The sequence below is a fragment of the Vipera berus genome (genome assembly GCF_964194415.1).
Source record: "Vipera berus genome assembly, chromosome: 1".
In the NCBI taxonomy this organism is placed as follows: Eukaryota; Metazoa; Chordata; class Lepidosauria; order Squamata; family Viperidae; genus Vipera; species Vipera berus.
This window is the reverse complement of record NC_138202.1, coordinates 274894453-274911877: the sequence shown is the minus strand read 5'-3', so window position 1 is coordinate 274911877 and position 17425 is coordinate 274894453. Positions and strand designations below refer to the sequence as shown.

The 17425-nt window shown below is 42.6% G+C and overlaps 1 protein-coding gene across 1 annotated transcript in view; it reads right to left on the bottom strand.

Moving 5' to 3' along the window:
- Nucleotides 1-747: 747 nt before the first annotated feature.
- The window catches only part of CCDC170 (coiled-coil domain containing 170), a 63014-nt gene continuing 46336 nt past the window's right edge, over nucleotides 748-17425 (bottom strand). Inside the window, exons 8-11 of the mRNA XM_081313304.1 lie at nucleotides 13466-13639; nucleotides 12985-13227; nucleotides 5731-5967; nucleotides 748-2518 (exon numbers count right to left, since the gene is read on the bottom strand). Of these exons, the coding sequence (XP_081169430.1) occupies nucleotides 2366-2518; nucleotides 5731-5967; nucleotides 12985-13227; nucleotides 13466-13639 (807 nt within the window). The 3' untranslated portion in view covers nucleotides 748-2365. The remainder of the gene's footprint in view (nucleotides 2519-5730; nucleotides 5968-12984; nucleotides 13228-13465; nucleotides 13640-17425) is intronic.

Sequence of the window (17425 nt, the reverse complement as noted above, 5' to 3'; positions counted from 1 at the left end):
GCCATCTTTTATTTTCTATTCAGCTAACTCAGTATGTGTTCTTTGCCTCCCTACCTCATTTGCTCAGTCTGTTTACAGATTTTTAGCTTTAATATGCGGATCTTTGACTTACATAATATGTTAGAACTAGCCTATCTTCTCAAGGATGCCCTTATTCCTTTTTTTAAAAAAAAATACTCCATTCCTTGTATTATTATACCTATTCCATAACTGCCTTGTTTGATACTGATGGTTACATTACAAAATAAGTGTCACTTATTTAAAAACTAAATCAAGGGGAAAAATGGGTCTTTCATTCTGTCCCCTTGAGATTACAGATGAAGGGGCAAAGAACAGGTATTAATATGCCAGTACATAATGCTTTGACCTGGGGAAATAGCCATACTCACAGATCAAAAAATCAGGTAGAAGGGATGGAAAGGTGGAATTGCCAGGGGGATCTGGCAGGTTTATGCCATTATTAGTGACAAGACACTCTTCCCTGCAATTGAAAGGTATCTTATAAGCCATTCGAATATTTCACAGGAAATTGAGTAGCTCTTTTGGTTGCCGTCTGTGTTTCCTACTGATCTGACATTCTATTACCTGTTCAACATGTCAGACATGTGAAACTTTAAACAGACATTTAGATATTCTTTTAGAAAATGAATATACAACTCAATTACTCTCTACTTTACATGTAACCAGAAGGGACTGTTTCAGGAGGAGTCCAAAGGAAATGAAAGAAATTGATCCCCAAAATTCTATCCAGCAATGATTTATTCTCATTCAAATCTATAGGTTTATTTTTAAAAATGCACACTGCAACTGCTATTATAAATGACAGCCGTTATCCAAATGTTATTGCTTCAGCTTTTCTACCAAAAAAATACTAGAAGAGACTTGATTTAGGCCAGGGGTGTCAAACTCGCAACATCATGTTACATGTCATGACATATCGCGACTTTTTTTCCATTGCCGGGCAATGGGGTGGGCGCGGTTTCGGCATGACACATCCAGCCCACGTGCCAGCAGTTTGACACCCCTGAGTTGGGCAAACATTTTCAAAGCATTTATTTAAATTACTAAAGGTGACTTAGTTCAGAATAGTAGATTCCAGATTTCTTAAATTAGCAAAGTATTCAAACTTTGATCTTCTAAATCTGCCTGATGCTGAGTTATGGCAGCTGAAGTGTGATGAATGGTCATTTCTAAATCTCTGATCCTGTAATATTACTAAGTCTTTGTTAATTTGGTAGGTTGCTAGAAATTCAAAGCATCTATGTATTTAAACAAGGAAGAACTGCCACCATGTCCCTTCCTGTATTGATTTTTCTTTGTCTTCAACTTTTTTTCTATTGTTCCCAAAAAGAGAGAAATGAACAAAGTTTATTTAAGGAGTAACATAATTCTCACTAATTCTGTCATGGTGGAGCATGAAATGGCTAGGAATACTACTAATTCACAGCCTGTCTTGGCAAATCCTGACATTGGAGAAATACTGAATGTGGATATTGCTATTATTTCATATAGGAAGCTTGTGGTGTGAGGTTTCTCCTTTAAAATGAACATTTCTCTGCTCTTAGAAGCTAAGATTCAAGAAATCTGAGGACCCTGTGGAAAGTATTTCATGGACCATGGGGCTGCAGCCAAAATGGATGTTTTAAATTTTAAAACAGTTATTTTAATTTTAGCTGTCCAAGTGCTAATCTTATTTAATTAAATGGTACCAATGTGATATTTCTTCCATTTAGTTTAAGCACTGAAATTTCCCATATGGAATGTTCTAGCCTAACACTCTTCTTCAGATTTTAGTAATTCTTTGACATGCTAAAATTGGATGCGATTTTAAAGAACTCTTGCAATATTTAAACCACTATTATAAACACATAAAAATGGACTGATGTTCTTATGAACTTCCTATACAATGTCACAGACTAAAAACAGACATATTTTATATACAGGGGGGGGGGAAACTGCAGACATGGGAACATCTGTTTTGTAAGTTGTCAATTACTTGCCAATTACTTGTTGTCTCTCGTTTTGCAAATGCACTGACACATACTGTAAGCTTGTATCCTAGGAGGATCTGTTGCATCAGGAAAGATCTGTTCACAGGAGATTTTCCTTTTTCTGCCCATCCACTCTCAGGATAGAGAGTTTTTGATGCTGAGAGCAGAAGCTGTTCACCCAATTCTATATAAATTGTTTATTAAGATACTCCATTGGTACTTCTTAATGTTCTTTTTCCTCAGAGTAGGCAATATTTTAACTCTTAATAAAATGTTAACTTTTGGAACGTCCTACTGGACCTCCGCTGTTTTAACTATTATTTGTAGAAAAAATGGAGGCACCCAATGGAGACCTTGTGAGAGTCCGTCTTCTCTCACTGACATTTGAAACAGGCACAAGGAGAGCAATGATGCTGATGAGAATGGATCAACCCCTCAAGACGAGTTACTATTTCATAGTCAGGAAGAGCCACAGTGGCGATATCGAGACCCAACAGGCGAGAAATGACTGTTCGGAAATCTGCCAGCTGCGGGAGCAAAGGAAAACAAATAAGATGAATTATATAGCATGTCTTCTCCCAAACCAACATGCCAGTTTATAGCAACCTGCCTCTGAAATTCCTCTAGATATTCCTGCAATCTGGAAAGATGTCAGGAGTGGCTAGCAGATGAGCGTCTTGAGTGGTGTCACCAACCTGTAACTACGCTGAACTCACCACAGAGCCAAAATAATGATTTTCTTTGTCTCTTGAGAATTCTCTACATTACAGGAATTGAAGCCTAACTAGTGAAACCTAATCTAAACGCCCCAGTATGTGTCGTAATTATGTGGCATATTCTTAACAAACCTAGTGCCTCTGTAGGTGATGCACTCTGAGTTTCACAGCAATATACAGGTAGTCCTTGACTTACAACAGTTCATTTAGTGACCATTTGAAGTTAAAATGGCACTGAAAAAAGTGACTAATGCCCGGTTTTCACACTTACGACCATTGCAGCATCCCCATGGTCACATGATCAAATTTCAGAGGCTTGGCAAGTGATCCGTATTTATGACGCTCACAGTGTCCCGTGATCCCTTTTTGCAACCTTTTGATAAACAAAGTCAATGGAGAAACCAGCTTCACTTAACAACCGTCTTACTAACTTAACTGCAGTGATTCACTTAACAGCTGGGGCAAGAACAGTCATAACGTGGGTAAAAATTCATTTCACAACTGTCTCACTTAGCAACAGAAATTTTTGGCTCAATTGTGGTTGTAGATTACCTGTAGTTGCTATTTATTTCTATACCTCCCAATCATTGTTGACTCCTGATAACTGCCTGAACTAATCCTAGCAATTTTCTTGGCAAGATTTTGCCCTTGCTTCCTTCTTAAGCCAGAGAGAGAGAGAGAGTGATTGGACCAAGGTCATCCAGCTGGCTTTGTGCCCAAGATGGAACTAGAACTCATGGTTTCCAGGTTTCTAGCCTGGTGCCTAAACCACTATATCAAACTGGCTCATATATATATATTTACTCATCTGTAAAAAGAAATTATTTTCTCAAAAATAGCTACCCAAGAGAATAAAAATTAAAAAACCCTAAGTGTTAATGTTGCTGAAATCTTTAAATTATTATATTTTGTACTTCAATGCTGGTTTTCAGTTTTATATGCTAAAAAGCAACCAACATAAATTCAACAAATCAATCAGTAAATGTTTTGGAACCCTTCTTCACGACACTTTGTAAAAAAAAAAATGGAAGAATGTCACCCAGGAGAAGCACATTCTCCTTCTCCTGTCTGAAGTTCTGGTGCCTGGGCTTAGATTTAATATCTTCATTAAAGTCAGAGCGACATCAGGTAGATAAATGGATAAATGTTCAATTTAATATACTTATCTACAGGAATTAACACAGGAAGAAAGCTGAGCGTAATTGTTTTGTGGCAAACACTGGAGCATACTGTGATTTTTCAACAAAAAAAAATCAAAATAGAGAGGAAAATTTAAAGTTCTGTGTAATTTGCATTGCAGTCACATATTTAATATTACACACCTCACTGCATGATCTGAATTATCTTAAAATACGTTCAGACCTTTGTTTGTGGTTCAATGTGTTTGAAAGGTCACATGCCAAATGCTTACAATTATTGTTTGTTCTTTGGTCTTGCGCTATTAAAATAGATGACATTTGATGGAACAGATTGCAATATTTTTGTTTTTGAAAGAAAGGCAAGTTTTGAAAAGTAAGTTCATGTGGCATTATGAAATAAAACTCTACCTATAAACATTACAGTTACATTCACACAGATCATCAGGCACGTCTGTTCCATAAGTGGGCATTTGTGGCTCAAAGGTTCTCATTTGATCATTCTGCATTGTCCCCAGAAAACATTTCTCTTGGGAAAGTGGTAATGAGGACACCTATTGTGGATTTGTGGGTCCTCCCCTTTAGGATGAAATTTCAAAAACATATTGGGCCTAAATTAGATTGTGCAATAATGGCAAAATAAGAGAAGATTTAAGAGAAAAACACTCTCCGTGCCCTAGTTCTTTGTTTTGCTTAAAATAAGGACTTTTTCAATATAGTCTTGAGACCACACAACAGAGGTAGGGAGAGATATACAGAACTTCTCAGTAATTCTTACTTGCACGAGTCTCCAAACAACAAGACACAGCTGACCCCATAGCACAAAGCTGACCCAGAATAATAGAAGCTGTGATTTGGTCAATATCGGTAGTGGAAAAGATCACTGGACTGCAACATTTTATTTCTGTGTCTTAATTAAACATCTTGAAATACGCTCAAAAACCTGTAGGTGATGTTCCATTCACATTTCTCTGTGGTTCCTGGAGAGTCCCGCGTAAGGAAAAGTCCCATGAAGCTCCTTATATCAACCATAATGGTTTCACTGCAGATTTCTTTAACCTTCTGACATGCCAATGAATCCTATGGGTTGCACTAATGCTTTTGGGAATGCAATGATTCGTATTCTTTTCAAGGCAACTGTACATATAGCCTCACTTGTTCCCCAGGTAACTGGTGCTACATGCTAGCATTCTCACATGTAATAATTAGATGAGGCTCTTATTGCCTATATCCTCTTCCTTGCTCTTTTCAATTGAAAGAGAACATATAAAATTGCTTCAAAACCCAAACTGGCACACTTTCCATCAGAATTACTGCAGTTATTGTTCTACATGGAGCTGCCAATGAAGGCCATTTCTTACAGGTGGTGCATAATGTAGTACTGTGAATGGCTATGAGCGTACATGGCACAGTAACACCAACTACTAGGATGTATTTGTGAGCTGCATTGGCCCCAGGGGATTTTGGGATCCAATTCAAGATGTTGGCTATTACCCTTAAAGTCCTTCATGGCACAAAGCCATGTTATCTACAAGGATTACCTATCTCCAATTACCTCTGCCTATCCTTGACAGGGCAGACATGCTCTGAATCCTTTCTATTGAACAGGCCCTGCCCTATGGAACAGCTAACCCATCAAGATTCAGGTGACCACCACCCCCACAACCATATCATTGTTTCGTAGGGCTGGTTATTCCCTCAAGTAGTGGATCAAGATAATTAGTGAGCTTATCTTCAGGGACATGATTGTGCGGTATATGAATCACCCTGAATGCAAGGTGTTGTTTTAATTATTCTAGAATATTTATTATTCCTTTTAATAGATTGTTAGCTGCTCTGTGAGTGGGCAAATATCTAGACTGATGAATGGATAAAGGTGGCACATACCTGTTTCTCTCTTTTCATGACTTCTTCAAGAGTTGATTTAAGTGCTATTGCTTCTGTAGTCACAGACTCCAGCAAGTGTTTAGCCTTTTCTTTATCTTCCTTTGCTGCACGTTCTCTAACATGTAACTCACACTGAAAAGAGGTTAATTGCTTCTCAGCTTTGGTCTTCATCTTTTCCAGTTTCTCTTGGGATTTGCTTAGTTCTTCTATGGTTTTGTCTTGCTCCAGTGCTTTGATCTGAACACAAATTCCAAAGAAGAAAACATGGAAGTGGTCTAAGAGAAATATCATATAAGATGCCAAGAAGCATTTCACTTTTCCCTGAGCCTCAACTATCCAAATAAGGTTCACTTGCAGGAGGAGAGGTGCACACTGGAAGTTGTGTCAAGTATGGGCTATGTCCTAAATTTCAGGCTCTTGAAGAAGGCACGTGGCTAATCAGTTCAAAATTGCTTTCTACTGTGGAGAAATTGGCATGGACAGGTTAGACATAGATGATGATGGTGATGGTGATGATGATGATGACGATGACAACATTAAAAGTCTGGATAAGGAAGATTACTACAAATACTTGGTTATCCTTCAAGCTGACAACATCAAGCACACTGAAGTCAAGAAACAGATTAGAGGTGAATACATCAAGAGAGTGAAGAAGATCTTTAAAGTGTTATGTATTAAGCTTTATTGCAACACCTATAAGAGTCACCACCAGGAGGCGTTGAACTGTAACTGTTTTGGCAGGAAGCATTTCGGCGGGAAACAGAGGTTCAAACCGATTGGTTGGTTGAGTACCTGGCCAGGTGCTGGCCAGGTATATAAAGAGCACAGGTAGCCCCTATTCCCCAGTACAGTCCCTTCACCTAATAAAGAGCTGCTATGCTGTACTCATCGTCTTGGCATCCTTCCTGCACTCCAGAACCCACTACACAACAGTGGCGACGAGGATGGGATCCTGCTTCGCATTAAAGAGCTGAACTCATGAGGGGATGGCTTCGCGTGCTGGAGGAAAGAGGCATCTTTTTCCCCCCCTTCTATGGCCAGCTAGTCACCACGCTAGCGGCCTCACATACTCAGAATTAACCATCTGAGTTGGCAGAGCAGGATCCAAGAACAAGAAGAAGATGCCGAAGGTCGGTCAGCCCAGGGAGTTCGACATCCCCCATCCCGAACGGTGGCCATCACACCTGGGGCAAGTCGAGAACTATCTCTGGGCAAACCAAATCGCCAAGGACGGCCTAAAAGTGGTGACTCTGCTTTGCATAAGCAGGCCAGCCACATTCAACTTGGCCGAAAGCCTATTCGCACCGACGCCAATTGAAACCGTCTCCTACAGGGACCTCATGACAAAGCTGAATGGGCATTTCAAGCCCCGAATGTCCACGCTGACCTGATGGTTCCAGTCTGACCAGAGGGTGCAACAGCCGGGCGAATCTGCATCAGAGTTCATCACAGCCTTGCGACATGCCACCCGCCTCTGCCAGTTCTCCAACCTGGACGAGAGACTTCAGGACAGGCTGGTGTGCGGCCTAAGAGACAAGCGTCTGCAACAGAGACTTTTCGCAAGGCCCGATATAACTCTCCAAGACGCTCAAGATGAGATCTTGGCCGATGAGGCGGCCGGAGGTGCAGTGCAAGCGGTACAGACTCCCATGCCCAGCAGCCCAGAGGAAGCCATGCACAACAAAGGCGCTACGTATGGCAAGCACACAGACAGGGAAGAACCCTACATCAACCTGATCCAGCAGAAAATGGAACAACGGGATCGACGATGCGAGCGCAGGGAGAGCCAGCCAAAGGCAGCTCCCTCCCCGAAATGCGGAGGCAACCATGCGTGGGCGAACTGCAAGGTCCGGTCGGCCACGTGTCGGGCCTGTAGAAAAGTGGGCCACATCGCATCGGCCTGCCATAGCCGTTTCCGAGAGGGCCTACCCAAGCAACAGTCGGAGAGTTCGTCGGGAAAGGTACCAGGGCCCGGAGCTTGACAAGCATGGGGTTTTTTGAAAGCCGGAGGGCCATCTGCCAAACCGGGGCCCACCGGCTGCTTAAAGCCAAACTTAAATTGGAAGTCCATTTACAAGACATTCCTTGTAAAATGGAGCTAGACTCTGGCTCTGCAGTCTTGATTATTTCCGAAGAGACATTAAACTTGTTTGCAGCCGGAGCAAGCAGTGGGTTAAATTGAGGCCCTCCAGCATCATGTTAACCAACTTCCAAAATGCCCCACTAAAAGTTAAGGGGGAGGCCACCCTTTCCGTGCGGTTTAAGAGGTTTCAGGGGCACTTGGATGTTATCGTAGTCGAGGGCCGTAGGACCAGTTTAGTCGGGTTGGACTGGTTTGAGGCATTAGGCATCATAATTTCTGGCATCCACAGATTGCAGGGGAACAACATCGAATCTGTCTGCAAAGAGTTCGCAGACGTATTTGATAGTAATCTGGGGAGGTACACAGGGGCCCCCATTTCATTTAAATTAAACCCCAGTGTCTTACCGATTAGAATCAAGCCCAGGAGAGTCCCCTTCGCACTCAAGCACAAAATTGAGAAAGAGCTAGACAAACTAGTAGAACAGGGGGTCCTGCAGCTGACAGATGGGGGAGAGTGGGAGACTCCGATAGTCACCCCCCTCAAAGCTAATGGGGAGATCCGTATCTGTGCCGATTATAAATGCATATTAAATAAGGCCCTAAACCAGCATGCTTACCCAGTCCCCATGGTCAGCCACGTTCTCGCTTCCCTCCAAGGCGGCGCCATCTTTGCTAAACTAGACCTCACGCAGGCGTACCAGCAGCTGCCAAGTTACCATGGAGACTGCAGCAGCACAAACTATAGTAACTCATAAGGGAGCCTTCAGAGTTAACTGCCTGCAGTTTGGAGTAAGTGTAGCACCTGGGATTTTTCAGGAGGTAATGGAGCGAACACTTAAGGGCATCCAAGGTGTATGCCCTTCTTTTGACAATGTCCTCATCGCTGGAAAAACAGAGGAAGTGTTAGCAGACAGACTGAGGGCAGTTTTACAGAGGCTTCGCTCTGCAGATCTTAAACTAAAAAGGGACAAATGCAGCATAGGGGTTACATCCACAGAATTTTTGGGGTTCAGGATCGATGCCAGTGGGATTCATCCTGCAGAATCCAAAGTGAAGGCCATTAAGATGGCCCCCACTCCCAAGAACAAGGTGGAACTACAAGCCTTTCTGGGATTATTAAATTTTTACCACTCCTTCCTACCCCACAAAGCAGCCATAGCAGAACCCCTGCATAGACTCTTGGATAAAAAAGCTGCATGGAAATGGACCAAAGTCCATGACCAAAGCTTCCAGGACCTAAAGGCTCTATGGTCCAACAAGTCCACAGTCACCCATTTCATAGAAAAAAAGCCTATCTGCATCGCTTGCGATGGTTCACCATACAGAGTGGAAGCAGTGCTAAGCCATCTGGAGGGGAATGGTACACAGGTTCCCATAGCTTACTACTCCAGAACCTTGTCAGGGGCAGAAAGGAACTATGCACAGATAGACAAGGAAGCCCTGGCAATAATGGCTAGGATCAAAAAAATTCCACGACTATCTATATGGTAGGGAGTTCACAGTGTTTACGGACCATAAGCCTCTATTAGGCTTATTCACCACAGACAAACAAACCCCTCAAATACTCTCCCCTAGGATGCTCAGATGGTCCATATTCCTATCAGCTTATAAATTTAAATTGATTCATAAGCCAGGGAAAGAAATGGGCCATGCTGATGGGTTAAGTAGGCTACCCCTAGCAAACATTGAACCAGATCCGGTGCCAGCTGCACAGATACTGGCAATCCAAGAGCTACTGGAATGCCCTCTCCATGCAAAGGACGTTGCAGCGGAGACAGCCTCAGACAAAATCCTGAGCAGAGTTCAGTCTTGGGTATTCACAGGGTGGCAGGATAAAAGTCCAGGCCCAGAATTCCAAGCGTATTTTGTAAGGAAACATGAATTATCCGCACACAAAGGATGCCTGTTGTGGGGTAGTAGGGTTATTATACCATCAACACTAAGGGATAGGGTGCTGCAGTCTCTACATGAAGGGCACCCTGGCATAGTTCGCATGAAGGCTTTAGCAAGGAGCTACCTTTGGTGGCCAGGGTTAGATAAGGCAGTGGAAGAGCAAGTACAGGGATGCTACACTTGCCAAAGGTCCAGACCTGAGATGCCCCAAGCGCCTGTCTACAAATAGGAGGCAACACATACACCCTGGTCCAGGGTCCATATAGACTACGCTGGTCTATTTCAAGGACAGCTTTTCCTAATAGTGGTTGACAGCCACTCAAAATGGCTGGAGGTAGTGCCAGTCCCAAATATGACCACGGCCAGAACAATCCAAGTGCTCAGGAGACTTTTTGCCACACATGGTCTGCCTGACGTTGTGGTATCAGATAATGGGGCTCAATTTACCGCTGCTGAATTTCAGGCCTTCATGAGAGCAAACTTGCTTAGACACATCACATCCACACCATTCCACCTGTTGACTAACGGACAAGGAGAAAGGATGGTGAGAACAACCAAAGACGCACTCAGGCACATTATTGTCAGCGATTGGCACCACAGGTTGGAAGAATTCCTATTATCATAGCACACCACACCATGCACAGCCATGGGGAAGAGCCCTGCAGAGCTCCGTTGGGACAGATGCCTCATCACCAAACTGGACAGGCTTCACCCCGACAGTGGCTTCTGAGGCCACACAACCTAAAACCCCAAGAGAACTACACACGGGTGACTTGGTTTGGGCCAGGAACTACAGTCCAGGACACTTGTGGATTTCGGGGGTGGTGGTTGACAAAACTGGGCCCTTATCTTACGTAGTAAGGGTGGAGGGGGGTTGTCAGGTCAGATGGCACATAGACCAAGTAAGGAAAAGAGTTCCAGAATGGTCAACAAGCGACCACGGGGAAAATTACCCCTCATGGAGCTTCCAAGCTGGCACACAAGCTGGCTCACATTCCGCCCACCAGCACCACCAACAAACAACTGCGTCCGAACCCGAGAAGGACCAGGGGAACCCCGATCAACCTGGACAGCAACTGTCCCAGGACTGCAGGGCTAACCCTGCCACAGGGCCTGACTATGGGGTGCGTCCACCAGAAACGGGCAGCCAAAGCTTACCTGCTGACTCTCCAGTTCAGGAGAACTTGGACGTCCAGGACACGCAGAGTAAGGTGCCAGCCCACAAGGGGGAAGAAACCCTAAGACATTCATCTCGGCCCCATAGACCGCCCGCGTACCTCACGGACTATGAGCGCAAATAAGGAAGCCGGGTGGCTAGGTCCATTGGGAAGCAGTTGTCATGAATGTACATTCATTGTTTGTATATATAGTTGTTCATTGTTGTATATATAGTTTCATCCTTAAGGGGGAAGGGGTGTTATGTATTAAACTTTATTGCAACACCTAAAGCTGTGTATAAGAGTCACCACTAGGAGGCATTGAACTGTAACTGTTTTGGCGGGAGGCATTTCGGCGGGAAACAGAGGTTCAAACTGATTGGTTGGTTGAGTACCTGGCCAGGTGCTGGCCAGGTATATAAAGAGCACAGGTAGCCCCTATTCCCCAGTACAGTCCCTTCACCTAATAAAGAGCTGCTATGCTGTACTCATCATCTTGGCATCCTTCCTGCGCTCCCGAACCCACTACACAACATAAAGTCCAAACTGAATGGAGGAAATATCATGGAGGTAATCAATACCTGGGCAATTCCAGTCGTTAGATACACCGCTGGAATAGTGGACTGGACTCAAGCAGAACTAAAAGCAATGGATAGGAAGACCATAAAAATAATGACAATGAATCATGCCCTTCATCCATGCAGTGACATTGACAGACTCTATCTACCAAGGCAAATAGGTGGACATGGAATGCTACAAGTATATCAGATGGTTGAAGAAGAAAAAATGGCTTTTGAAGAATATCTGAAGGACAATGATGAAGATGCACTGAAATTAGTAAATCAGGAAGGCTTACTGACTACTGGAGAGACCAAGAAAGAACAGAATAGAGGCATGGGAAGACAAAGCACTACATGGCCAGTACATTAAAAAAAATAGCTGGGAAAGCAGATAATAACAAGACCTGGCAATGGCTAAGAGCAGGAAAGTTGAAGAAAGAGACAAAGGGACTAATTCTGGCTGCACAAGACCAAGCCTTAAGGACAAATGCATACAAAGTCAAAATTGAGAAGACAGCAAAAGACAGTAAGTGCCGCCTATGCAAAGAAGCTGAAGAAACAGTGGACCACCTGGTAAGCTGCTGCAAGAAGATCACACAGACTGATTACAAACAGTGGCATAACAAAGTAGCAACAATAGTGCATTGAAAGATCTGCAAGAAATATCATTTGCCTGTAAGCAAGAACTGGTGGGATCATAAAATAGAGAAAGTCATAGAAAATGATAAAGTTAAACTGCTCTGGGACTTCAGAATTCAAACAAACAAGCACCTGCAACATAACACCCCGGACTTAACAATTGTCGATAAGAAAGACAAAAAAGTCTGGATAGTGGACGTGGCAGTGCCTGAAGACAACAGAATAGATGAGAAAGAACTGGAGAAGATAACAAAATACAAAAACCTACAAATAGAAATAGAAAGATTGTGGCAAAGGCAAGCAAGGGTAGTACCAATAATAATAGGCACCTTGGGTGCAATCCCAAAACAACTGGAGCACCACTTGAACACCATTGGCATTGAAAAATTCACCATTAGTCAATTGCAAAAGGCGGCCTTACTAGGAACTTCTTCCATCCTGAGACGATATCTATAATACCATCAAACATCCATATCTGCCTATCCCAGGTCCTTAGTAAGGACTCGATAGGTAGGCAAAAATGCCAAATCCAGTCTGACTGTGTGATGATCAATGATAATGATGATGATGATGATGATGATGATGATGATGATGATGGTGGTGGTGGTGGAAGGGAGGTCATCTAGTCTAACCCCCTGCTCAGGCAGGAAACCCTATACCATTTCAGACAAATGGCTGTTCAGTCTCATCTTAAAGATTTCCAGATATTATGAAGTTAAATGCAAATCCATTCACTTTTATCCATAGCCCTCTAAATATAGTTTTAATCACACTATTGCAGGCATGTCAAACTTGGAACATCGCGTGACGTATCGTGACTTTTTCCCCATTGCCGACAATGGGTGGGCACGGTTTCGTTGTGACACATATGGCCCGCAGGCCAGCAGTTTGACACGCCTGCACTATTGGCTTTATTACCCACCTTCAGTTCATTCGTGTCAGCAAGCTTAACTTTCAGATCTGTGTTTGTTTCTCTCGCCAAAGAAAGCTCCTTCTGCAATCTGTCTATTTTCTTTTGTAACTTTCTGAGGGTGAGATTGGCCTCATCCCTTTCTACTGCCAGGGCTGTGCGCACTTGCTTCTCTTCTTCCAGTTGGACGATCTTCTGACGCAAAAGTTTCACATGCAGTTCTTTGTTCTCAAGTTGCTCTTTCTGAGCTTTTACCTACATTTCCAAATTTTAAAAAAAAGTCACCTGTGATAGTAAATATTTGTTTATTTATTACCATCTAGTTCCATTCTTTCTCCAGGGAAAAGCAGAGCTTACTTCTTCCCCTCTCCTTACTTTGATGGGACTTGAGTGAGACTTAAATGAATACTATGCCAGCCCTAGTTTGATATTACAATATTGTAAAAAAATGAACCAAGCATTAATACCTCTGCTGTTTATATATTTTTCTTACCTTCCTCTGCAGGTTTCGGACCATGATTTTATTGTCAGTCAGTGTGCCTCTTTCCAGCTTGGTCAACTGCTCTGCACGAGCCAGCACTGCATCCAACCTCATGTCAAATCCAATCTCCACTGCTATGCTGTCCAGGTTCATCTTTTCAGAAAGCAGATCCAGAAACTTAAGATACTTTGGAAAGAAAATATGAGGAGAAAGGCATCAGAACAAAGCTTGCATTCTTAGCCTCTTACAACTGCTTTAACAGAAATAAAGATTTATTAATGCAATAAAAATGTTACATTTTTATTGCTTCATGTTGTTTTTTTGCCATGCTGCCTTTTACTATTAAAAGGCATATATTTTCAGACATTTGCAAATAATCCAATATGGCTCAAAGGAGTTGCATTTAATCTAACATGTGAAAACTATTTTAATTAATTCATGCTTTCTAAAAGACTTTTATGGCCAAGACTAAAGAAACCAACACATGTAAGTCCGTTTGATTCTTTTTGATTACAGTAGGCTGGACCCAAAAAGATTCTCTTTTCTCTCCATACTCATTCTGTCTCGTTATTGTCCACGTCTTCAGACTTTAAAAGAGAACACCATCTAATAAAACTGGGGCAGGCAGCCCACCAGAGAATGCCAATATTTAATCTGCATTAAGTGCAGCATGCAAGCTATGCCCTATTGCAAGAGTTTTGGTTTTTGTAAAGTTCTGAATACAGATATCACAGGTTTTCCAAATTTGTGTCACTGTGACTTCCTAAAAGTCACAACAGGGCTTCTTTTAGCTTCCAGTAGATTTCTGGGTACAACTTAATGTGCTGGTTTAGCACATAAAGTCCTTTCTTGCTAAGCTCCCAGTATTTTCAAACAACTTTGTCCCATCAGAACCCACCACCCAGTACATATATCTCCAGAGAATCTGTTAGTGGTTTTTCATTTTCCTGAAGTTGGGATAGGAGGGCTGAGACCACAAAATTGTCTTCCTCAAGGATGGGTCTTATTCCATGGAATAGCTTCCCTCCAGAGGTTAAGCCTCTGAGCTTTCCAGAAACTGGTCAGAACAAAGCTTTTCTGAAGAGCATTTAGCACTGTCTGTTTGTCTTTTGACTATTCAGGTGATATTGTTTTTGTATATTGTTGTATGGTTTGCATTTTTATGCTGTCAACAGCTTGGAATCATTAAGGATTATGGCAGTATACAGGTAGTCCTTGACCTATGGCCATATATTGAGAGACCATTTGAAATTAAACTCCTGCTCAGAGTTATAGGTACTGCAATGCCCCCACAGTCACACGAACAAAATTTGGTTGCTTGGCAATCCGCCTGTCCTTATGCCCAACTGCAGGGATGCTACCCATCTTCCCCTCATCCTACCCTCTAGGTCCCCACAGGCCTTACCTCTGCTTCCCCCTCCATTGGGTCCTTAACTTCATCCCTACTCTCATCATAACTCGGTCACTTATGTTTTCCATAGATCTTCTTTGGGAAGCAGCCATTCCATTGCACAGCATTCCAATACAGAGGCCCCATAGTGCTGTGCTGGAAGTGGACACCATTTTGGGACAGGCCACAATGAAAACAATGAGTGACCACTCCAAAATGGTGCTTGCTTCCAGGGCAGCATCATGTAGCCTCCATACTATAGGGCAGGGGTGTCAAACTCACAACGTTACGTGACGTGTCACAACGTATCGTGACTTTTTTTCCATGGCCAGCAATGAGGTGGGTTTCAGCATGATGCATCTGGCCTGTGGGCCGGCAGTTTGACACCCCTGATATAGGGAGTACGAGAGAACACTGTCTACAAAATGGCCAGCACCTGTGCTGCTTTTGCCCCTTCCGTTTAAGGCTCTCCCTAGCCAGCACAGCAACTGTTGACTATAAAAGCTGAGCATGGAAGCAGCTGGAAGTGGAGTACTACTATAAGGAGTAGTCCTGGAGAAGCAATAGCTGGAGATGTAGAAGCGGTGGGGAACTGTGGAACAGAGAGCAGTTAATACTGGCCTGTGAGTACCAGCCTGTGAGTGCTTGTGTGTGCTTGTGTGGATATTGTCTAGGACCTATGTTGTTGGGTTGGCTCTCTGGTGTTGTGGAGCCCACTGAATTGGGTAAACATAAACCCATGACAGGGAGGTTGAGGGGCAGAGAGCCCGTCTCTTTTTCCTGGATGTAATCTTCATTTGAGCATTTTGTTGGAAACAGGCAAATAATGCTGGAAACCAGTCACAACTCATTATGACTTGTGGTCATGTGACGGTTGAATGCCACAACCAGTCATAAAGCTGATCTGCACTATAGGCAGTTATTGGGGGGGTAGCCCAACTATTTATGTTGGTTGGGGGTCTTTATGGGCTGTTAAGGTACCCATTCTGTGGTCATTGTAACTTTGAACATTTGTAAAATGACTGGTTGTTAAGTGAGGGCTATCCCTTCTTGACTATCAAGAAAACTGAGTGGACATCTCCAGGAAGTCAGCATGAATTAAGTTTAATGTAAGAGGCACATTTTAAAAAAAATGTTTAAGGTACCACAAAACTCTTGTGTTCTAAATGCTACTGTCATGGTTCCGATTAAAGAGACACATCAAGGAGCACTGCATGATTATTTATTCTAAAAAGTCTATAATGAGTAGAACGGAGCATCGGCACTCATGAATGGATGCCAGAATCTGAATTCTCCTCCCCTTGACACATCATATCCTACAGAATCTCCCTCCCTTAATTACACATCATGAATCACATTCACCAATTAGTTTAACACACAAAGTTTCACTTCCCTTGAAGCACGCTATTTATTATCTCCTTAAAACGTCTGGGTTGAATCCCTCCCGCACTTTAGTGATTCAAAGCCAAACAGTTAAAGCAAAAGCCTGCCTCTTATGCTGTCAGTGCAAAAACATGTCAATGTTTGCAGCATTGACAGCTACAATAGTTGTCTTCCATTCTCACTCAGCAAACAAATGAAAACAGTAAAGGTACTAATGTCTTCTAAAGGACATGAAAAAATAACTCTTCCTGGAGAGATGCATGCACCAGGATGGTATACACAATTTGTGAAGTGTGCATGTGTTCTAATCTTTAAGCTTCCTCTGATCCATAATGTCTCTATTCACAGGAGGGAAGACCTTGGCTTGAGGCAATTTTTACAGCTACCTTGTCTGTTGCTGGCTCTGTGGTGTCCTAAAAGGAAGGGGATGAGACACTGGGCCTCCCAAAGAGATTTTTCACTGAGTCAGTGCCTACCGGAGAGATGAATGTTTCCAAGGCTTTCTCTGATGGGCGAGAGTAATGATTCTTGCCAGCTGTACCAAAAGCTACATCATGAAACTTCATTAGAGTCAGGCTTGGACAGTGCTCTCAGAACAGGCACCTTTCTATCTAACCTACCACAGTAGTCTTCTGTGAGAAGGACAGAAAAATGTGCATTTGCTATGCTCCATTAAGAAGGCACTCAAATACATAAATAATAAGGTTTGAGACAAAAAGAGGCAAACTATTCCAAGCTTTTTTTGCTAGGGCAAAACTCTTTTATCCATACATTGTATCAACCCACTTAGGATCATTCAACAGAATGAACAATGAAATAATTGCTTCATTTTTAGTGGGCTTTATTTGCCTCCGATGACTTAGATCCAAACTGGCTGTAAGCCGTGTCACTGTAGCTTGACCATTGTAAAACGTAAAGAAGAAAATTGCAGAAAACGGAATCAATGAAATTTTGACATACTCAAAGTTGGGATCAGGTTTAGATGCTGAATTTAGGCAAACAAGCCCTCATTGATAAGGGAACATAAGTAAAACAAAAGTAAAACAAAAATCCTAACTGAACAAATATTTTATCTTTTGCAAGGGTCCTATGAAACTCATGGACTTTCTTTAAGCTTCAATAATAACATTAGCTGACTGAGACCTACTTTGGATTCTGTTATTCTCTTTTTCGTAAAGAGCTGATTTCTCAGTAATGTT